The 23,649-nt window shown below is 44.8% G+C and overlaps 1 protein-coding gene across 2 annotated transcripts in view; it reads left to right on the forward strand.

The window, feature by feature from the left end:
• The first annotated feature begins 4,905 nt into the window (after nt 1-4,905).
• Nucleotides 4,906-23,649, forward strand: part of LOC113581580 (endothelin-converting enzyme-like 1) — a 30,285-nt gene continuing 11,541 nt past the window's right edge. Inside the window, exons 1-10 of one of the 2 annotated variants that reach the window (XM_035534419.1) lie at nt 4,906-5,221; nt 8,457-9,225; nt 10,046-10,312; nt 10,511-10,579; nt 13,067-13,177; nt 13,500-13,592; nt 14,857-14,981; nt 20,107-20,329; nt 23,010-23,108; nt 23,494-23,568. In XM_035534419.1, coding sequence (XP_035390312.1) covers nt 8,602-9,225; nt 10,046-10,312; nt 10,511-10,579; nt 13,067-13,177; nt 13,500-13,592; nt 14,857-14,981; nt 20,107-20,329; nt 23,010-23,108; nt 23,494-23,568 — 1,686 coding nt within the window. In that variant the 5' untranslated portion in view covers nt 4,906-5,221; nt 8,457-8,601. Of the gene's footprint in view, nt 5,222-8,456; nt 9,226-10,045; nt 10,313-10,510; nt 10,580-13,066; nt 13,178-13,499; nt 13,593-14,856; nt 14,982-20,106; nt 20,330-23,009; nt 23,109-23,493; nt 23,569-23,649 lie in introns of those variants that run through there. The other variant, XM_035534420.1, reaches the window with a different exon arrangement.

Genomic DNA, 23,649 nt, shown 5'->3' on the forward strand with positions numbered 1-23,649 from the left:
TAACAAAACTGCCATTTATGGTTTCCTGTGAAAGACACAGAGTGCATGAGATGCAGGGATGTTATAGAAACAGAGGGTGGGGCAGGCAGGAAAATGTAGATTGTAAGGAGGTGTGTGTGTGTGTGTGTGTGTGTGTGTGTGTGTGTGTGTGTGTGTGTGTGTGTGTGTGTGTGTGTGTGTGTGAGAGAGAGAGAGAGAGAGAGAGAGAGAGAGAGAGAGAGAGAGAGAGAGAGAGAGAGAGAGAGAGATGCAGGGGAAATGAAAAAGGTGAAAAAGTCAAAATGAACTCAAAATGAAAACAAGCAGAGTTCTGCTTGTGAGGATATGCGTGTGTTAGTGTGCTTGTGTTGCATGTGTGTGCGTGTATGAGAATAAACATTTCTTCAAACATTTCTTCTAATTTATAGAAAAGTATTAAAAGGGAAAGGAATGTCATTTTCATAGTGTGTTATAGGGGTTATCTCTCTCTCTGTATCTCTCTCTCTCAGTCTCTCTCTGTCTCTCTCTCTCTGTCTGTCTGTCTCTGTCTCTCTCTCTCTGTCTCTTTCTCTCTCTATCTCTCTCTCTCTCTCTGTCTGTCTCTCTCTGTCTCTCTCTCTCTCTGTCTCTTTCTCTCTCTATCTCTCTCCCTCAGTCTCTGTCTGGTTTGGAGGGAGTTTCTGAGATGGTATTTCTTGATTATCATGATTATCACATTAAGATAAAATGATCACATTGTGATTTAGAATTGGGCAGTATTGTTTAAGTTGTCATGACTAGAAAGATTAAAGGAAAGATAAAGAGAGGGAAAGAAGGTATATTGAAGTTGAGCTTGTGGGTTGTCCTAGTAGTAAACCTCCCCCTTTTCTCATTTTTCTATTACAGACACACACACAAAGACAAGCACACAACATTAGGACTGAACCAACAGCAGTTTGTGCGCCCGCTTTCTGTCTCTCTTCTGTCTTTTCATATGCATGTACACACACACACACACACACACACACACACACACACACACACACAGTTCTCACTCCCCACACAGCAGTAATTGATTAATTAGACATGAAGTGACAACAGATCCAGTTAGCACACCTTATTGTCTTGTTACCGCAACAGCACACGACAAGCCCCAAGGCATGTCTCTGCATCCTTCTCTCGGTCTCTCATCCCTCTGTCTCATCCTTCTCTCTCTCATCCTTTTCTGTCACTCTCATCCCTCTCTCTCTCATCCCTCTCTGAGCCTCTCATTCATTCCCTGTCTCTGTCACTTCCTTTACATTTATTTTGTTCCTTCTGCTGTGCATGTCCTGTGGGTCCCTCCCCTATGCCAGTGGCAACAATACGTCAGAAACAAAAGATCACTGAGCTCATTTATTCATAATCTTAAACAACCACTCACACACTTAAGTAACGGTACAAATGTGTAAAGTATTGTATAATATTCACACATCCAATATAAAATCCTACTGTGTATTGTATTAAAAACGTATGAATTACATGCTGCCCCTCTTCATGTTTTACTTTGCTCTTTGTCTGTTTGTGTGATTAACTCTCTTCTCAGCTCTTTTCTTTTTGTCTTTTTTGCGAGACTTTGTCCTGTTTCATCACGGCCTACAGCTCATTTTGATACCGTCTGCCTGTTGTGCTCTTTCTCGATCTCTCTCTCTCTCTCTCTCTCTGTGTCTCTTCCGCTCTCTCTTTCCCTCCCACTCTCTGTCTCTCTCTCTCTCTCTCTGTGTCTCTTCCGCTCTCTCTTTCCCTCCCACTCTCTGTCTCTTTCTCTCTCTCTTCCTCTCTTTCTCACCGTCAATCATTCCCTTCCTCTTTCAGAGTCCAGCGGCGCGCAGCCGTCGTAACACTTTAATTACGCTGAATAAAAATTACGAGCTGGAACAGCAAGTGTGTGTGCGTGAGTGGGCCCGTGCGTGCATGAGCGCACACGCGCATATGTGTGTGTGTGTGTGTGTGTGTGTCTCCAGCAGGTTGCCTTTAATTGCCTGGTGTTCTAATTCCAGTCCAAGAGACTTTCATAAAAGTAAGAGAGGAAGAGAGAGAGAGTGAAAGAGAGAGGAAGAGAGAGAGAGCACGACTTTCAGATGACCTACTTAATCAATTGACAGCCAATAGTATGAAGTAGACTACAGGCTTTCTGCATAACACTCTTTCCCTTCCTCCTTCTCTCTCTTCATCTGCATCATAATTACACACACACACACACACACACACACACACACACACACACACATCACTCACAGTTACATAGTGACACACATAAATACTGTCAGTACCTGATTGTGATTCTGACACTTTCATAATTTGGTCAATTCCATAATTCTTCTGTAAACATGCGGGGTCATTAAGGCAATATAAACTGGTTACCATGGTGGCCAGAGGATGCATGAATATGCATGGGTGTTTTTTGTTTATTAATATTTGCATGAGGCATTTTTTTCATAAATGTATTGTTTAATTAAACAGAGAGCCCAAAGCTCTGGCTTTACTCAATCTAACTCCACATACAGCATGCATAGCCAGTGTGACCTAACCTCAATAAAGCATTGAACAATCACATCATACACACACACAAACACACACACACACACACACACACACACAGACACACACACATACATATAAACTACTCTGCTCATGATTAACCTCCTCAAATAGAGATTTGTAAAACTATCTTTCTTTCTCACACAGAAAACACACTCACATTAAAGTGCGTGAAGACCTGAGGTGGTACCACAGTCAACCACACACACACACACACACACACGCACACACACACCAAACAAGCTACTTTTTACACCAGGACTTGTGTAGAAGATTATCTAGCTACAGTGCCACCAAAGTAATTAGGGAAACAGGTGCTGAAAAATGTCAGACCTCCATAGCTCACTTTGCTCCACCCAACACAGCCACTGGTTAATATTATAATGGACAGACCCCCACTGGGACTGTTATTTAAGACCACACACACACACACACACTTAAAAATACCCATATCCTTCAGATGTAATTGAAATGGTGAGTGTCCTGAAAGCTATCAATCAAAACCAGAAGATACACATACACACATAAGGACAGGACTGGGTAATTTACCAAGACTAAAAAAATTCTGATTATCTGCCATGTTACACTAGAGCTTTGGGGACTATCCATTTGACCAAAGCCAAATGTTTGTGCATTTAACATGCACGACACATCATTTCACTGCCAAGCTCCTTATGATGTTTGCCACCAGTTATGTCACCAATCTTACACAAGCCAATCATTCCGGTCTAATGGCTAATAACTATGGAGGTTAGAACAATTTTGAGAGGAACACAAGGAGTGTAAAAAACACTGTGTTAAAGAGAAATCCATCAGGTGTGCTGCTAAAGAGAAACAGAGAGAGGGAGAGACAGAGAGAGAGAGAGAGAGAGAGAGAGAGAGAGAGAGAGAGAGGAGTATGTCATATAATGGAAAGGAGCAATCCATATAGGATGATATCACACTGTCATCCTGTAAATGCAGTGGGGATGGGTGGGGAGGGATGACATCAGAATATTAACAAGATGGGACAGGACTGAACTGCCCTCTCTCTGGCACTGGGACACTCCCTCTGCCTTAAGTCCCACCCCCACCTTCCTGCGGCCGGACATCGGGCAGATGTCCATCTTCATCTCTCTCGGATCCCTCCCTCCCTCTCTCTTCTGCGCTCTATCCCTCATTCCTCTTTTGGTCTCTCATCACCACCGTCTCTCTCTTTCTTGAGCACATGCATTCATACACACACACAGCCATTGTTGCATCCCGGGAGGGAGAACAATTCATTGTACACACACTCACACATTAGCCTGCTCTCTTTACTCTTCTTCTGTTGAAGGCCCTGTAGGAAATTAAACGACTGACTTGTCATGCATGAAAAGTAACCAATATTTTAGTGGAGTAAATTCGCAAATTAAGTTGCTTGGGCAGCCCATAAGAATGCTTTCTGGGAGTTCAGTTGGACAGACTCTCAGGCGTTGAAGCATTACTGAGCATTTTCCTCGGTGACTGCGTGAGCTAGGAAGAATCATTCCCTGCCGTTTGGCCATGTACTCCCCCGGGACTGGCTGCGCGTAAATACCCAGGCGCTTAAATTTGGTTAAGCAGAAGCGCCACACGTGGCCCGTCCTCTTCGAGATCCTCGTCGAAAGCGAATCGATAACGCCCGTCCAGCGCACTCCTCCCTCTGCGCCCGAGACCGTGCCCTGTCCTCCTGTCCGTGCGCTCTGGAGCACCGCGGTCGTTATGAATTCATCGTATGCGCGCAATCTTGCCAAGTGCTCTGTTCCTCTCGTGCATTACTCCCGTAATGACACTCGGCGCGGGTCGGGAAGCCAAAGCTCTCTTTCGCTCGCTCGCTATCCACTTTGAGCGCACGCGAGGTGTTTGGCGTTAGGGAAGGTCCATTACTGAACGGTGATTAGATCCGACTCCCACCGGAGTCATTACGGACCGAGTTAAAAACTCTCTGACTTCAGACGGCGACTCCAGCTCGAGCGATTTGATTTCGTTTTCGCGAGAGGGTTGTTACGGGTTAATGTAAAAGTCCGGGGCAGGAAAGAATGCGCTGGTGTTTATTCGCCTGGTCTATGAGCTAGGATTTAATGATATGGGTAGTAAAGGAGCCTATTTGCATAATAAGTACATATTTAATGACGGGTCGGATCGGAACTCTGGAGCCAAAGTGCTTTGACGGAAAAAGTCGAGAGCTGCTGACTGATTGCCTTCTATATTAATAAATTAGCCTAACATTGTTTATTTTGGTCTGTTGCATGTTGTAACTCATTCAGGCCGTCTCTCTCTCTCTCTCTCTCTCTCTCTCTCTCTCTCTCTCTCTCTCTCACACACACACACACACACACGCAAGTGGATGGGGAACTGAGGTGGTACTGTCACCCTCTCCGTCCTTTTCCCCATTCTTTTTCCTTACTCCCCAACACACACACACACACGCACGCACGCACGCACGCACGCACACGGCACACTCCACACACTCCTTTGTACACAGAGAGCCTTCCGTAGCCCTCGTGTGCGGCTGAGCGATCAGAGCCGTCTCCCGTCAGGATTTGTCCCCGAGACCACGGCGACAGCCGCCGTTAACTGGCACGCCGCGTCGCCGTTACCGCTACGCAGCTCCCAGAATATTCCCGCAGGCTCGGCACCTCGTGGAGCTATAAACAATTGACTCAGCAAACAGACTTTTCAGGTGAGTGAGCTTAAGAAGCATTCCCTAGCCGGTAAAAAAGGCTATTCGGACTTCCACGGGAGTTTCCTTCGCGTGAGGTATAGCGCTCTGTTGTTCCCGCTCCAGTTCTTTTGAATCCGTTCAGCAGGTCGAGTGTCTCTTTGATGTTTAGAGTCTCTAGTTCATATGCTGGTAATTCTCTTCCCGCCGACGGTTTCTGATTTTTTTAAAAACGCGATTGAAAAAGAGGTGTAACGTATATAAAACAATTTTTGTCTGTGTAACCAGTCTCAAACTATTGGTTCTGCGGTCCGCAGCGTTCGACAACGAGAAAACTGACATTTTACGCACCGGTATGATACTGTAATGAAAAAGTTACACCAGTTAAGACATGTTACCAGTATTAATTTCTAACACAATAGAAGGTAGTTACTTATTTTATTATTTTTTTAATCTGCAGAAAACTCTGCCTGTGGGCGTAAACAGATAGTTTCGGTACTGAAAGGGCTCGCAGGGTTAATTGAGTTGACGTCGTGTGCCCGGCGCCGCCGCCTAATGACAGACCTCGACCTCTCTCTCTACGGACGAGGGGCTCACGGATGTGTCTCTTTTCCGCAGCTCCGTTTAACGGCATTCAAACGTAACCCGCGAGGATGAGCCGCGCGCTTGCTGTAGGCACGCGATAAGGCGGACCACTGGAATACCACCAGCTCGCGCCAAGGCGCAGCTCCGCCGGGGCGCGTGATACGCAGAACAAATCTATTAGTGGCGAGTGTGACTGCATCTCTGAATAGAAGAGGAAGTAAAGTAGACCGTTCCACGGGCGGTTTGTAGAGTTTAAGGAAAACATTTTTACAGACATTTGAACGGTTCGATTTATGGGCGGTTTGTTAGGATGTGTGTGGGGTTGGCTATGATTATGTGATTATGAAAGGTTGGAAAAGTGTTTCATAGCTTGGAAATGTGAGAATGTTGCATTTTATACTCTCTCTCTCTCTCTCTCTCTCTCTCTGTGTGTGTGTGTGTGTGTGTGTGTGTGTGTGTGTGTGTGTGTGTGTGTGTGAGAGAGAGAGAGAGAGAGAGAGCGAGTGCCATGTGTGTGTAACCATGCTCTCCTATCATGCCTGGTAAATAGTCATTCATTAAATGGTAATCTAAGAGATCTAATCCATTAACCACTTGATCCCTGCATACAACTTTACAACATCTCTTCCCTCAGAGACAGGGATTATGTGTGTGCCTGTGTGATTTTATGCAAAAAAATGTTTGCTTCGGGAAACCAATGTGAAAATTTGTATGTATTATGTGTACATGTTATGGGTCTGTTTGTCTTCAGTAAATACACACAAGGCACACAAATACACACAAATCTTTCCACATGACAGTTGAAGAAAATCCTCAATAAAAAGGAAAATGCTTATATGACAAGAGACAAGAATAAAGTAGATGTGCACATTTAAGAATATGATTGTAGATAGGTGTATACATGCTTGTGTGTGTGTGTGTGTGTGTGTGTGTGTACGTGGTACATGTTTAAGACAAAGCAAGCATTGGAGTGTACAGGTCTGTGTAAGAAAGACAGACAACATTGGTGTATTTAAGACTGAGATAGCAATAATGTGTAACTGTGTGTATAAATGTGTATGAGAAAGAGTGAGACAGAGAGGCAAATGATGATGAATGAGTGAGTGAATAGAGAATGGCATTTTCCATACAGCACCCTTCTTCACGTTCACTCTCCCCTTTACAGACACCAGACGTGGGGTCCCCCCCTTTTTTTCATTTTCTAAGTATCTCCCACTCCTCCCTCACTTTGAGTGTGTGTGTGTGTGTGTGGTTGGGGGCGGGGGGGGGATCTCATCTGTTCATCACACACACCCATGCACATGTACACACACACAGAAACGTACACGCACACACACACACACACACACACACTCTCACACACACACATACATACACACAGAGGTGTGTTGAAACAGTGCTCAGGAAAGGACTGGTAAAGACATCAGAGCAGAATTTTCCCCTGGAGTTTTTAAAGATCAATTTTCATAAATTTTCCCACAGCTATATACACACACCCACACACCCACAGACCCCCCCCCCCCCCCCACACACGCACACGTTGTTCCTTTTTTGTTTAAAGGTTTTGTATTCAGTCTACCCACTTTGTTTTGGCAAGAGAAGACAGAATTCAGTTCAGAGATTCCAATAGTCTACAAGAAACAGCTTCAGTGCTAGCCTTTGTGTGTGTGTGAGAGTGTGTTGGGGGGGGGGGGGGGGGGTATGTGAGTAAGGAGCTGTTATTTAGTTTACTGCTCTATAGAAGGTGGGCTTCGAAGGTGGGCTTGAATCAGTTCTATTGGGAGAACCAGATCTATTGGGAGAACCAGTTCTATCGGGAGTATGGGAGTATCAGTTCTATGGGAAGAATCAGGTATATTGGGAGATTTTTATAATGTATTTATTTGGTATTATTTGACGAAGACCCACTTTAGAGACTTTTTAGGTAAGTCTGTCAAATAAGACTAGGAGTCTCTCTTTCTCTCTTTCTGTGTTTTAAGTGAGGTTCTATAAGAAGACGAGTGGGTTGTCTGTTGATTTTTGCACCAGATGAGTTTCAGCTTGTGCAAGTTACTTTGACCATTTGTCCAATGTTTAGCTGTTTTTATTTGATCTGTCCCTTGTTCTGTCCACCATCCAGCTTTTCTTACATAAGACCATTTCCTGGTCCAGAATGAGCATTTCAAAAGAATCTTCTAATCATTTCTATGATTTACTAAGATGAATCTTACTAAACAAATCTTACTACGAATTGCTTTGGAATAAAGTTGACTCTTTCAAGCAGAGTTTTTGTATAGCACATCTCATACACACAGGTCATTCAGAGTTTTTTTGTGGACAAGCATAAAAGCATAATAAAGCACAAAAGATTTTCACAATCTATCTCTGACTGACTTGATCTCTCTCTCTCTCTCTTTCACACACACACACACACACACTGTTCAATTGGCTTGCAGTGTGTCTCTGAAAGGAAGAGTGTTAGAAATAAATCCAAGAAACTTTAAGAAAGAACGATAGCACAAAAAATGTAAAAAAAATTATTTAATTCTTCTTTAATTTTTTGTGCTATCGTTCTTTCCTAAAGAGCTTGTCAGTTTTGTCATCTCTGCTGTTGCGATCAGGGAAACCATCTTTTATCTTCCTTCCATCCTAACTACATTTTCTTTTTTTTATCTTTGTTTCATTCACACAGGACTGTAAGACAGCCAGAGAGGACGCACTGGAATATTCTGGAAAAACTGGAAACAGAGGGGGGGAAAACTCACTCTCTCAGGTTATGACCTTGTTGTGAACTTGGCACACGTGTCTCTGTCTCTCTGCAACGCTCCCAAGCCCTCATGTTCCACACATTCCCCAATAAATCCAAACCCCAGTCTCCCATCTCCCTGGAGAAGACCTACTCCCTCACTGCCCACTACGACGACTTCCAGGAAGTTAAGTATGGCAGTCGCTATAGCAGCAGCACCCTCAGCAACGGCATGAGCCTGCACCTGGGGGGCTCTCTTGACCGTTCTGGGCGTGGCCGGGGTGGCCGGGACCGGTGTGTCGGAGGCGGGGCCAGCCCTGGGGGCGGGGCAGCGGAGAGGTGGAGCCGGCGGGAGATCTGCCTGCTGTCAGCACTCGTGTTCGCAGCGGGCGTGTGCGTGATCCTGGGATGCATGCTGGCGCTGAAGTTCCTCTCGCTGGAGGCGCAGGACGCCCAGTGTCGGGAGGATTGCCGAGCGCGGCGCTCGCTGCTGCGGGCAGCTCGCTTTGTGCAGGGCAACATCGATGCCAGTGTCCAGCCCTGCCACGACTTCTACAGCTTCGCCTGTGGCGGCTGGCTCCGTCGCCACGGGATACCGGAAGACAAGCTCAGCTACGGCATCATCACGGGTATCGGAGAGCAGAACCAAGAGAAGCTGCAGCGCCTCCTGGAGGAGCCTGTCCGGAGGACGGGGCTGGACAGTGCTGAGAGGAAGGTGCACACAAACTAGTTCTCTTTCTTACACACATACACTTTAATAAATTATAGTGCCAATTTACACTTACGGTTTGTGGCAAGGTGAAACTGTGTTGGAACACTGCAGAGAAAAGTTGCACACTTGTAAATTTACTCCATCAATAGCCATGGCAAGATCAAGATGACTGGTGGCATCTTTTGGTATGCATGTCAAGGCATACATAGCTACAGTGTAATCACAGCTTTTTCTGTGGACAAGGATAGATTAGACTTACTCAACTTATCCAACAACGAAGACCAATCAAGACCTCTCTATATGATACCAGCTTCAAAACAAACTTACATTTACATTTACATTTTCGGCATTTAGCAGATGCTCTTATCCAGAGCGACTTAAAAAAGTGCTTTGTCATTTACTCATAAAATACAAACTTAAAGCTCTACCAAATTACGCGAGCCATTTTGTTTTAAGGAAATAGGTAGCAAACCTCCCAACAGTGTAACTAGCTAGTGAGCTGAGCACGAGTTCCTACTGTAGCGAGTCTGCTATCTATCCCCTTAACGTTAAATGGTCTTCTGAGTTTTGGTTCATTGCATTGATCCAAACTGTCCTATTTTTAAGTGGCATTTGTTGCCAGGAGTTGCAAATTCCAAGTGGTTGCCGCATGTCTCATTGCAATTCTTAAATAGAAACGTGTGGACATGTATAAACATAAACACATTCACACATACATTTCAATGCCTACACTTGCATTATTGAAAACTTATACATAGGGGTTAAAAGTTATAGTGCTTTTCCTCTGTTTCTCTCTTCTTCTCTCTCTCCTCCCACCCCCCAGGTAAAGGAGTTCTATCGTTCCTGTGTCAACATCCAGGAGATTGACCGGCTCGGCGGAGGGCCTATGACGGAGGTGATTGAGAACTGCGGTGGGTGGGACTTTTCTGGAGCGCCGCCCGGAGGCGCGGGCTGGGAGAGTGGCTCCGCCCCTGTGAGACCTGACTTTAACGAGATGCTCTACAGGACCCAAGGGGTGTACAGCACAGCTGTCTTTTTCTCCATCACTGTCAACGTGGATGACAAGAACTCCTCACGCAACGCCATTCGGGTGAGTGTGGCTCCACGGATGGGGGTATATACTGCATAACCGTGTACATAACACTCCATGTAATTATTAACTCTTGTGCTGTCGTTGTTAGGTATTAAACAACCACTGATGGTGTGGGTATGCATGTGTGTGTGTGTGTTTGTGTGCGTGTTTGTGTGTGCATGTGTGTGTGTGTGTGTGTATGCGCGCAAATTCTAGATAGATCAGGAGGGCCTGACGTTGCCAGAGAGGACTCTATACCTGGGTCAAGACGAGGACAGTGTGAAGGTATGAAGCATGCAAAAGTGTGTATATGTTTGTGTGTCTGTGTGCTCAGAATTGAAAAAAAAAAAGCTTTTATGTAGGAAAGGCAGATAAAATCATGGATAATGTCCCCCAGTCTTCACAAAGTATGGTGTATTTATATGTTTACATCATCGCAAGTTTTTTAAAGGGCAAAAACATGTATTTTTGGTTGCTACTGATAGTTATTTCAGGAAAATTCTCATGACATTATATTACCAGAATTAGTTACACAGAATTAGTTAGACTTAATGTATATTATACATATGAGACATAATTGTCTCTAACAAAGTATAAAAACAGGTGAACTCAAACAAATGCACAAGTATGTCTATATGTGTTTTAGGAAATGTTTATAAAATGTGTCCTTAATCAAAAATCCTTCTACTCCTTCAATATTTCCACTCTGAATAAAAATCAGCTCCTTTAGCACTGTAGACTCCACCCACCATCAGCTCCTTCAACACTGTAGACTCCACCCACCCTCAGATCCTTCAACACTGTAGACTCCATGCATTATCAGCTCCTTCAACACTGTAGACTCCACCCACCCTCAGCTCCTTTAGCACTGTAGACTCCACCCAACATCAGCTCCTTCAACACTGTAGACTCCACACATTATCAGCTCCTTTAGCACTGTAGACTCCACCCACCATCAGCTCCTTTAGCACTGTAGACTCCACCCACCATCAGCTCCTTCAACACTGTAGACTCCGCGCATTATCAGCTCCTTTAGCACTGTATACTCCACCCACCATCAGCTCCTTCAACACTGTAGACTCCACCGACTATCAACTCCTTTAGCACTGTAGACTCCACCCACCATCAGCTCCTTCAACACTGTAGATTCCACCCACTATCAGCTCCTTTAGCACTGTAGACTCCACCCACCATCAGCTCCTTTAGCACTGTAGACTCCACCCACCATCAGCTACTTCAACACTGTAGACTCCACCCACCATCAGCTCCTTCAACACTGTAGACTCCACGCATTATCAGCTCCTTTAGCACTGTAGACTCCACCCACCATCAGCTCCTTTAGCACTGTAGACTCCACCCACCATCAGCTCCTTCAACACTGTAGACTCCACCCACCCTCAGCTCCTTTAGCACTGTAGACTCCACCCACCATCAGCTCCTTCAACACTGTAGACTCCACCCACCCTCAGCTCCTTTAGCACTGTAGACTCCACCCACCATCAGCTCCTTCAACACTGTAGACTCCACCCACCATCAGCTTTTAACTCTATAGTCCTCACCCACCCTCAGCTCCTTTAGCACTGTAGACTCCACCCACCATCAGCTCCTTCAACACTGTAGACTCCACCCACCATCAGCTCCTTTAGCACTGTAGACTCCATCCACCATCAGCTCCTTCAACAATTGTAGACTCTACCCACCCTCAGCTTCTTTAGCACTGTAGACTCGACCCACCATCAGCTCCTTCAACACTGTAGACTCCACCCACCCTCAGCTCCTTTAGCACTGTAGACTCCACCCACCATCAGCTCCTTCAACACTGTAGACTCCACCCACCCTCAGCTCCTTTAGCACTGTAGACTCCACCCACCATTAGCTCCTTTACCACTGTAGACTCTACCCACCATCAGCTCCTTCAACACTGTAGACTCCACCCACCATCAGCTCCTTTAGCACTGTAGACTCCACCCACCATCAGCTACTTCAACACTGTAGACTCCACGCATTATCAGCTCCTTTAGCACTGTAGACTCCACCCACCATCAGCTCCTTTAGCACTGTAGACTCCACCCACCATCAGCTCCTTCAACACTGTAGACTCCACTCACCCTCAGCTCCTTTAGCACTGTAGACTCCACCCACCATCAGCTCCTTCAACACTGTAGACTCCACCCACCATCAGCTCCTTCAACACTGTAGACTCCACCCACCATCAACTCTTTTAACTCTATAGTCCTCACCCACCGTCAGCTTCTTTAGCATTGTAGGCCCCTCCCACTCTCAGCTTCTTAACCAGTGTTCTCCTCCCTCATATTTATTACTGTCTTAGTTTTAGTTCTTCAATTTTCCAAGTGTTTTCCATTGCTCCCTCCTTTCCTCCCTCTGTCTCACATTGTCATACGTTCCCTCTTTTATTCCAGTCCTCCTTCTCTCCATCTGTGTTGTCTGAGCACCATCTGTCATTCTCCTTCTCCTCTTGCTCCCCCGCAGAGTGTTTGGATCCCTAATTGATCGTGTCACATCTGCGCCTTGTGACCCGCGTATGATGTCAGCCTATGATGAGGCCTGCTGCATTAATGATGTCACAGCTGTGCTTCTTGTTTCGCACTGACGAATTCATGCATATTACACCAGGCAGCTTGATGATGTCATGGCTGGCTGTTTGCTCCACAAGCTTCAGTATAATGTAGCACTAGTCGTCTTATGTCAATATAATTTAATTCATTAATGGATTATGATGTCTGTGCTGTTGTTGTGTGTTGATGATGTCAGATTCTGGCAGCATACAAGGCCCTTATGGAGCGGCTGCTAAGCATGCTGGGAGCTCACAATGCCACAGTTAAATCTCGTGAGATTTTGGAACTGGAGATGAGATTGGCTAATGTAAGTATCATATCTGTTTTTGCACTGTCTTTTTGGGGGGATCATTTGTGTATTTCTTTGTTTATCTGTATTAAGTGTGCATTCAAAGATTTTTGTGAATTTAGGTTTCCTGTGGTTTACTGTGTGTGTTTGTGTGTGTGTGTGCATGCGTGTGTGTGTGCGTGAATGTGTGCGTATGCGCGAATGTGTGTGAATGTGTGTGTGTGTGTGTGTGTGAATGTGTGTGTATGAGTGTGTGTGTGTGAATGTGTGTGTGTGAATGTGTGTGTGTGTGAGAATGTGTGTGTGTGTGTGTGTGTGTGTGTTATCTCCTCTTTTTCAGATCACTGTATCAGAATTTGATGAGCAGAGAAAAGATATTAGTAGCATGTACAATCGAATAACTCTAAAACAACTCCAGCGAATGGCTCCTAGTGTGAGTATGAGTACACACACACACACACACACACACACACACAGACGTACAGACACACACAGACATATAGACACTCACTCTCTCTCTCTCTTTCTGTTTTTAGGCATGATGCTCATATAGTGCAATGGTTAAACTTCCAGAAATTCCAGTGAAGTCAGAATGTTCTAAAATCTGGAGAGTGAGAGAGAGAGTGATATTCTCTCTAGTTCAAGAGCCTTCTGGGGAATTAACTCTCAGCTCCAATTCAGAAAGTCCATTCAACCAGAGAGAGAGACAGAGAGACAGAGAGAGAGAGAGAGAGAGAGAGAGAGAGAGAGAGAGAGAGAGAGAGAGAGAGAGAGAGAGAGAGAGAGAGAGAGAGAGAGAGAGAGAGAGACACCTGCTGGGATGATAAATAGTTCAACAGTTTGATTGCATGTGTTGATTTGTATGACTTAAACTCAATTGAAAAGAAATAAGATAAAATAAAGTAGAACTGCAATGCATAGAGCAGAAATAATAGAGTTAGAAATGCACAATGCTGGCTGGTGTGTAAAAGTGTTGTAAAGGTATAAATACCTTTTAGGATGATGAACGATCCCCTGAAGCAATATAAAAAAAAATCTTCAATCTGATGTTTAGTGGCATGCATACAAAAGACGCTCCAGTCAATGCATATTCAGCAGAGAAGGCCAATTTGTTTACAACGAGGAGCATTTGTGATTATCATAAAAGGAAGGCCTTCAGAAAATCAGAGGGAGGGGCTTAAGTAGGGCATATTCTAGAACTTGCCAGATGGGATTCTTTTGCTTTTGCTGTGGAGCCTCGTGGCTCATTGTCATTGCAGAGTTGGAGATTCTGCTTTAAAACCGTGATCCTGCTGGAGTGCTTCATCTTCGAGCCACTGAGTTCCTCTGGTCGTGCTATTTTTCGCTCAGGGGACCTGTTTTTTCGGGGTGACTTTCAACCTCGGGATAAAGTGCAAACGAACCGATTCTCCACCAGCACACGTCGCCCTCGATCGATCCAAATTTGCCATTTTGAAAACCCATAAAAAGGCAAAGGCTCACTTTTTAAAAGCTTGGCAGGGACAGAAGCGCCAAATGAGTTATAAATCAATACGGCGAAATTGAAATATGTCCCTGAGTAAATGGAAATTCGTTAGGAATTCAGGCAGGAAAAAGCGGATTTCAAGACTATACGGTACAATGTGATAAGAAAGAGTGCTGTGACATTTTAACGTTTATGAACATTCTCCATGTCTCTGTCTTCTCTCCGCCTGTAGTTACACTGGAAACGTTTGCTGGATAGAATATTTCACGATAATTTCTCCGAGGAGGAAGAGATTGTGGTGCTGGCGACAGACTACATGCAGAAAGTGTCTGACATCATCAAAACCAGCTCTAAGAGGTAGGCAGAGGATGACGCCAGCGAGGGTGGGGGCAAAGAAAGAAAGGAAGAATGGATGAGAAAGGAGGAAAGAATGGAAGAGAGAGATGGGATAGGAAATAAGGAATAAAAGACAGGAAATAAAGGAAAGAACATTGAACACGTTTCTCTATGTAGTTTCAGTCCACAAAGGATGTAATTTTGTTATTTGTGTGTGTGTGCCTGCATGTGTGCACAAACGTGTGCAAGTACATGTGTGTGTGTGTGCGCGTGTGTGGTTAAGTGGGCGTGTTGTGGGTCGATACTAATCAGCCTTGGCACAGCTGAGGGGTCACGCAACAGTGAAACACTACAAACAACACATACAGAGAGAGAGAGAGAGAGAGAGAGAGAGAGAGAGAGAGAGCTCTTGAGAAATTCCCAAAGAAATACTTCATACACAATAAAATTAATTTTGTGTGTGTGTGTGCTTCACGGACACTGGTCAACTATGCTACTGTTGACAGCTATCCAATTTGAAGTATTATCCCATGCATCTGCCTTTGTGTGTGCATGTGTGTTATTTTGTGTGCATCTTTCACACTTTTAGTTTGAAACCGTTTTGTATGGCCTCTGCTTGAATAAAGGTACATGTGTGTTTCTGCACGCTCTTTTACCAGGCTTTCTATACCAGACATGCTGGACTGTCTTCCTAAGTCTAACTCATTGAGTCACTCTTCTCCTCTTTGCTGTTTTGTCTGCTCAGTTCTCTTGTCCACTCTCTCCCTACAAAGCTTCCACCTTTTTTTTTTTTTTTTTTTTTTTTTAGAGTTACAAGAATTTATTTTTCTAGTGTCCGATCTTCACGCGCTCCTATAATAACACATTATAGCCCATAATATGCTCACAATGAAACCTTCCTTCATAATCACCGTTATTATCATCACCATGGTGATGCCTGCATTTACAGCCAATCCGCTTTCATCACCACGACTAAGCACTACGGAAGGCGGAATGACTTTTTCGTGTGTCTTCAGTTCTCCTTTTGCGCTTTTCTTTTCTTTTCTTTCTTTTTTGACCCCCTGTCCTTTCTTTTTTTCCTCCGACTCTACCTCCTGGCGTCGCGGCGATGAAAGGATCCCTACAGGCTCCGTCCCAAGTCTTTTTGTTTTCGCTGCCACCCCAGCATTTTTCTCTCCGTACGTCTTTCTTTTCTGTTGTTAAAGAATTGTCTGCCGTCGGCGTAACTTTACGCTGAGCGTAGAACAAAATGAAAAGCGACGTAGTTCCCCTAACAGCGCTAAACGCTATACCACTGTGCTAACTAAGAGCCACGCCATTAGCAGCGACGCGCGGCCATGACTTAACCATTCCCGCCGAAATGCTGCTCGTAAATGTTTGATCTACAAGCCGTACCACTTTAAACAACACTTATATTTCCCCGTGCCTAAAAGAGACGTTTTCTGTGAGAATCAAATGTAGAAAAAGAAAAGGCGAAATTGGTTTTATGAGTAAAAACTACAGCTGCCAATGTTAATTTATCTAAAGTGCTTTGGGTGAATTAAAAAAAAAAAAAAGTCAACAGCGCAATTTCTTAATAATCCACCAAGAGTATAAATGCTAATGCAGTTCCGACAAGGCCGCTGTGACGTCGCTGCACGAGGGACGGAGACAGATTAATGCCACACGAGAAGCTGGGGTCAGACATCCGCGCGCAGCTCTCCACGTGGGCCACATCTGCTGCTGATAACAAACGGCAGCAGTTTGCGCATTCACGTCCCCATTCATCACTAGTCACTTTTCTGACTGGATATCGGACTACTCTCGACAGAGCATTACGGCTGACAAGATAGTGACATTGCCGAACTCTGCAGCTTCACAGGGCATTACAGTTAATGTAGTGACATTGTTGGACATTGTCGAACACTACCCAGAACTTAACAGAGCATTTACAACTGACAAGGAACTCAGGGTCTCTGGAATGGAGGGTGACACACCATCAGAAAATATCCAGCCAGCAGCTAGGAAGGCTATCACAAACTGTTTATGGTAGACGGTCTATAGACTCATTTAAATGCATACAGATAAGGTGTAGCTGACACCTGTGTGCTCAGGAGTTCATGTAAGCAAGCACGAAGTATAAAACGAAGTTCTTTGTGGGCAATTTACACATGCTAGAAAAGTCAGCTCTCAATTTAACTTTCCTCTTGACAAACTACACAAATGAGATATTGGAATATTTGTATTGGGGGCAGTGGTGAACGATGCACAGTGGCTGGACTTGATTGATCTATATAATGTGCATGAAATCTGTATCTTTTGATCGACATAGATCAATATTTCATATGAAAGAAAGGGGCATTTGTCGTACCCCTACTGATTCAGTGCCATTGTGATTCAGTCTCTATCTTTCTTGCCTTCTTTTTGTTCAACCTTTCTCTTTCGGTCCTGGCATTGAGTATTATCTGGTCAATACTGCGGACTTGGCTTCAAACAGGATTTTTTATTTCCTGCCTAATTGTCTCAGATTATAACCTGGGAAACAACTTCTCTGGTTTTCACCCTGTGTAAGCAGATGTAATGGAACCAAACTACAGTGTAATGTACAGCTTTATGGCCCTGTGTAGATACTGGCAGGGTGGTAGGGTCATCTGTCATCTGGAGCCCAGTTCTTTTAGGTTTAGTGACTTGGGAAGAGACCATCATTTGGATTAAATGGGAAAAGGAGTTTCTAACTCTTTGATCTTGTGAAATTTATGAGTGGGCAATATGACGTACAGAGATGTGGGCTCTTCTTAAGGCTTTGTCAATACTTCTAGAACCACGATCTGTTACGTGACTGATAAAGAACAGAGATTTAGCCCAATTTGAGATAGCCTGGAGACAATAACCAGTGGTATAAATGTTAGTCAATGTTAGTAATGTTAGTCCACTATGCCATTATATGTACATTTAATTTTTACAGATTATTATATATTCTTTCTTGTTTACTATATATCTTGATGTGTGGCCCAGAGGGCTGCCATAGAGCAGTGGGGATTGGTATATTTTGGCTTTTTTTTTTGTTTTGGGCACATGAAATAGTCACCCAGCCCTTTCCCTGCATTTCTATTGGTTGGTTTTAATTAGGACAACCAATTTAACTTGTCTGCTGTTAATTTGGTGATACATTTTGCTATGTCCTCCCATTCTTGAGCCGACTGTGCACTTGGCTTTCACCTGGAATGCAGCCCCTTATTGGATGAAGCCATTAGAAACTCTGGTGCTTTCCGCATATATGGGGTACGAGTGAGCGTGACAGGATTGCCTCTTGGTAACATGGCTGTAAAAGCTTGCTGATTGTAGCTATTTATGACACATTTCTGTGAGGATCAGCAAAGTTGTTTTCAGCATATAGGAATGATGCGCACTGATTTGGTTTGTTTCTCTTAAAGACATCCTTTTATATTATCTTCACAAACACATCAGAGATATTTTACTTTCTTTTCATCATTACCACATTTTTCACATTTTCTCTGTCTTTCTCCTACCTTCTTTGTCTCTCTCTGACAATCTGAAAAACCATAATGTGGGCGGGGACTACAGCCCAGAGATGGTGATGTATCATTCGCATATATATGAAGTATTATGTTTGCATCTTCCAGCAGATCTTTGCAAGTGAGGAATTCACATACAGATGAATACTTTACAGAAACACAGAAACACACACTCATGCCTCCCACACCTTATATATCATTTATAAATTCCCTACTCCCCCCCTACCCCCACACACGTAGGAGATAGATAGTAGGCCATGTTGCTCTTGGCACCTGGGTGACCCAACGTAGCTTCCTAAGGTTGCCTTTCTCTTTCCCCCTCATTTTCTTTCATTCTGTCCTTCCATGTTTCTTTCTCTGCAGGTGTATTCATCAACTCAGGGAACACCAGAACATCCACATACACAATCAGGGAGCACTGGGTCAAGGAAATACTGCTGCGTGTGTGTGTGTGTGTGTGTGTGTGTGTGTGTGTGTGTGTGTGTGTGTGTGTGTGTGTGTGTAAAAGTGTACATCTGTGAATGTACCCGTGAGTGTGTTTTGCTCTGAAAGGGCTGAACATCTTAGGTACTCCCATGGAGGAAGCGTTTTTATTCATAATGAGCTTCATTCCTTCATTCGCATACATTAGCCTAATGAGCTTACTCGTTATCCCCTGCCATTGATGGACTATTGTTTCATCATTAGAAAACATTTCTTTAATGCTCTTTAATTTAATATATGTTTCCTTAATTTACCCCCAGTACCCTGCCCACAAGGAAACGCTTACTGATAATGGACAAAAACAGGTGATGAAAACACAAAAATAAAGGAGTAAACAAATAATAAACCCACTCACACCTGCTGTATTGAGTTCTAATCAGTGCCAAAGAGGTCAGAATGGAGAGCTGCCACTCTGTTCCTCTCACCCTCTTTTGCACCTCTCCAGCTTCCTCTTCTCTTCTGCTCCTCTCTGCAAACGTCTTTCTTTCTCAGTGGTTAAAAGTTCCCCCTCCTTTTCATCTCTCCATTCATTTACCTTTCCCCTCTGCTCTTTCTTTTTACATCCCCTTTCTCCCCCTTGCTTCTTCTCTCTCTCTCTCTCTCTCTCTCTCTCTCTCTCTCTCTCTCTCTCTCCCTCTCCCTACTCTCCCCACCTCTCTTTCTCTCTCTCTCTCCCCCTCAATTGAATTGTGTTCAGAAGTGCTTTGTTGGCCAGACAGACCCACAGCAGTGCCAGAGTATGTTATGATTAAAATGCTGTCCACGTGTGCTAACTGAAACCACCTGCATGAAGAGGGCCAGAGAAGGTGACGTCACACTCATTGGGCTGACGAGAGTGGGCGCGTGCGGCTGGGTTTTGTTTAATATGACATTTTCCTTCTGTTTACATTTCAGACTAATTAAATAGGGCTTAATCTTTTTAGGATGTCTAGCCGTTCACTCTAGCCTAGCCACTCATTTCTGGAACAGTATCAAAATCTCTAATACAAAGGGTATCTTCCAGCTCTCTCTCTCTCTCTCCCCCAATACACACACCTACAAAAAAATAAAAATAAATTATATATATATCTGTCTTAAACACACTCATTTTCTTTCTTTTGTTCTCTCTCTCTCTCTCTGTCTCCTCCTCCCCCCCCCCTCTTACTCAGGGTGCTGCATAACTACATGCTGTGGCGTATCGTGGCTGCCCTCAGTGAGCACCTGTCAACGGCATTCCGTAGCACCATCCACGAGTTCTCCCGGGAGATTGACGGCACAGAGAGGCAGCTGGAGCTGGGTCGCCTGTGCCTCACACAGGCCAACAAGCACTTTGGCATGGCTCTCGGAGCCCTGTTCGTCCAGAGGCATTTCTCCTCCAACAGCAAGGCCAAGGCAAGACACAGCATGCCAATCGGCAAGGGAGCCCGACACAGCCCAGCACAGCATAATACAATACAGAATGACACAGCACGGTACAACATAGAGGAGTGCAGCTGAGCACAGCGCAACACAGCCCAATACATAATGACACAGCACGGTACAGCACAGCAGAGTGCAGCTGAGCACAGCGCAGCCCAGCACAATGCAGAATGACACAGTACAACACAACATGGCACAGCACAGCAGAGCATAGCTGAGCACAGTGGAGTGCAGCATAGCACAGGACAATGAAGAATGACATGATACATCATACACAGTGTAACACGGCATGGCACAATCCATAATAAATACGTAATATGATTCTCAACACTTCTGAGCTCTGGAAAATGTGTTGGCCTGTCAATGCTCTGTTGTGTCTGTCAAATGCTGTAAATGTAATATAGCACAAGACAAGCCTAAAGAATGCAGTGCAGTACAACACTGTGACATGAAATATGGCACCAACAAAAGCAACAGAACACAATACAGAAAATACTCAATACAGTACAGAATCCTAATGCAGCATTATGCAATAGTCAATTTTGAAATTCACTTGTATTGCAAGAGATCGAAATAAGAGTCTGCGTGTTTCACATGACCAATCAGAATCGAGTACTCCAAAGATCTGTTAATAATACACAAGATAGCACACACTCTTAATGTAATTCAAGTAAGCTTTAATGACTCTCACTAAACAGCTGTTGAACTAATGCACTAAGTGCTAAGATCAAAACCAAAGCAAAAAAAAGAACAACAACAAGAACAAAAAGCAATACCGCACAACTCTCCTATAACACACTTTTCTCCTTCATTCTAGTCACTGCCTTGCCTTCTCAAGCCACAGCTGTTAGTTTCTCTTCCTCTCACGTCTTCCTCTCACGTCTTTCCATACATCTCCTTCACCTTCTCCCACTTTTTTATTCCTCTTTCCTCCTGCTCCTCTTTGGCCTGCTCATTCCCTCCAGTCCCCTTCCTCTCTTCGTTTCTCCCCACACTCTCACACTCCTTGTCTCTCCTTCTCTCGTTCCTCCTCTCTCGCTCCCCTCTCTCCTTGTCCATCCTAATCCCCCACCTTCGTGTGATCCCATTCGCTGTCATTCTTCGTGCCGTCTGCGTCTCCCTCCTCTCGCCGTTCTTCCCCGGATTGTTTACTTTTTCACACCCTCTGTCCCTCCACCTCTTCCCCTCACGCTGTTCAGTGGCAGGCACGTGGATGGATGGACGCCACGTTGCGGAGACCTCGCCCATTTGGTCACGGCCAAACAAAAAAACAAAAAACGCTCCATTCACCAAGGCAGCATGCTCCAAGGTCGAGGCTGTGCTCCGAAATCTCGCTTCACTTGTGACGATTGTGACTTGTGCTTGCCAATTCCCAAAGAGCAGCGACCTGACAGGCCATGGTTCAAACAGCAGTGACCTGACAGGTCACGGTTCAAACAGCAGCGACCTGACAGGTCACGGTTCAAACAGCAGCGACCTGACAGGTCTTGTGGGTTTCGACCCGCGCTCGCCAACCTTCCCGCTGGAGATCTGCTCTCCAGCCCTTCTGCCCCGACAAAGGAAGAGTCGGAACAGGGATCCGGTCTGCCACTGTGCTCTGCGTCAGTCTTTCCCTACCCAATCCAATTCCCCCTCTCGTCGTGGACATAGTCCATGTAACATGCTAGAGCTCTTCAAACTCTTCCCATCTAACTAAAACAAGACAGGGACTAAATTTGAGTGAAGACCTGTCTGGGCGATTGTTCTTGGTCGGTGCTCTGCATCCTTAGAGGGGCCCATTGGGAGATTGCGGTAATGGTCTACGCTGTCTCTGAGCCCACCTGTATCGGGAAGGCAGTGTTCTTCACTGTCTGGTTCACATCCGCTGGGAGCTGCCATAGGATAAAAACCTGGAGTGGTAGGGTGTTTGCGAGGACTGAACAGGAACGCAGGCGGCTGTCCGGCTGAAAGGCGGGCAGGCCTGGTTTGTGTAGAGAGCAGGAGACTTCCACTTTGAGCGTGCTCTTCAACTTTCCTCTCACCTTTGCTTTCATCGAAGCATTAGCTGCCCAGTCAGCTACTCCAATGCCAGCCAAGGCGAATCTCATCAAGGATGAACAGGAGGCTGTTGGTGTTGTGGAAAGTTGCACGGGCAATCTGAGGAAACATTTAACTTTACAGTGAAATTTGACTTTACAGACATGATTATTCAGCTTTACAGACATGGGCAGATTTTTCTTTGTGCTTGTGTAGATTTAGCATATTGCAGATTTTAGCACACTCTGGATTTTTTAAAATGATTATTATTTAGTAAAATATTTTGCTAAAATCCAGTGCAGCGCTTCGCTGGAATCCATCCACCCCTTGCCTATTCCAAAGAATTCCTCCTTTCCGCCCCTCTTTCTTCCAGTTTTTCCATACATCTTCCCTCTCCCACATTTTCCTCACTCCTCCCCATTTCCTTTATCCGTCAGCATAGCTCTTACAGCCAGTAAAAGAGCATTCAGATCCGGGATTCAAATCCTAAACCAATGTGAACAAAAGCCATAATCCAGATCCAGAACCTCCTCCGTCTTAAGACTAGTGAAGTGTAGCCGCTTCCTGCAAGAATTCGGTACAACACTCGCCTTAGCCCCGCCCCTCTTTCACTGCGTCTGTTGCTTGTGGTTCCCAGGTACAGGAGCTGGTAGAGGACATAAAGCACGCGCTGGATGTCAGACTCCAGGAGCTTGACTGGATGGATGATGAGACCAAAGAAGCAGCGCGTGCCAAGGTAAACAATAAACAAGTGCATGGTAACTGACGTCGGAAATGCGTGAACACGTCTTAATACGTCTGGGCTGTAGTACTGTCGGAGCAGAGGTGTCTTCTAAAGTACAGTATTTATATGGTGAGGGAGGCTCTACGTCAAAAAGACTTTTTCATGTACATTTTTCACGTATATTTTTCAAGTAGATATACTGACAGGGCCCAGAGAGACTTATGTTGATGATTTGATTTTTTTATTGCGTGAGAAATTGCTAGTAAAAACTGGGAAAGCAAAATAAAAGAAAACAAATAAAGAATCAAAATCGTAAATAAGAAAAATCTTGATAGACTTTTCCTCTCTCTCTCTCTCTCTCACACACACACACACACACACACACACACACACTCAGCTACAGCATATGATGGTGATGACAGGATATCCAGAATTCCTGCTGAAGCCTGAGCTCATTGACCAGGAGTATGGGGTAAGCCACGCACATTTTTGGGCTCACCTTCCACACCCCCCTTCGAACTCACAAACGGATTTAAAGGGGTGTGGGTGTAAT

The sequence above is a fragment of the Electrophorus electricus genome, chromosome 15 (genome assembly GCF_013358815.1).
Source record: "Electrophorus electricus isolate fEleEle1 chromosome 15, fEleEle1.pri, whole genome shotgun sequence".
In the NCBI taxonomy this organism is placed as follows: domain Eukaryota; kingdom Metazoa; phylum Chordata; class Actinopteri; order Gymnotiformes; family Gymnotidae; genus Electrophorus; species Electrophorus electricus.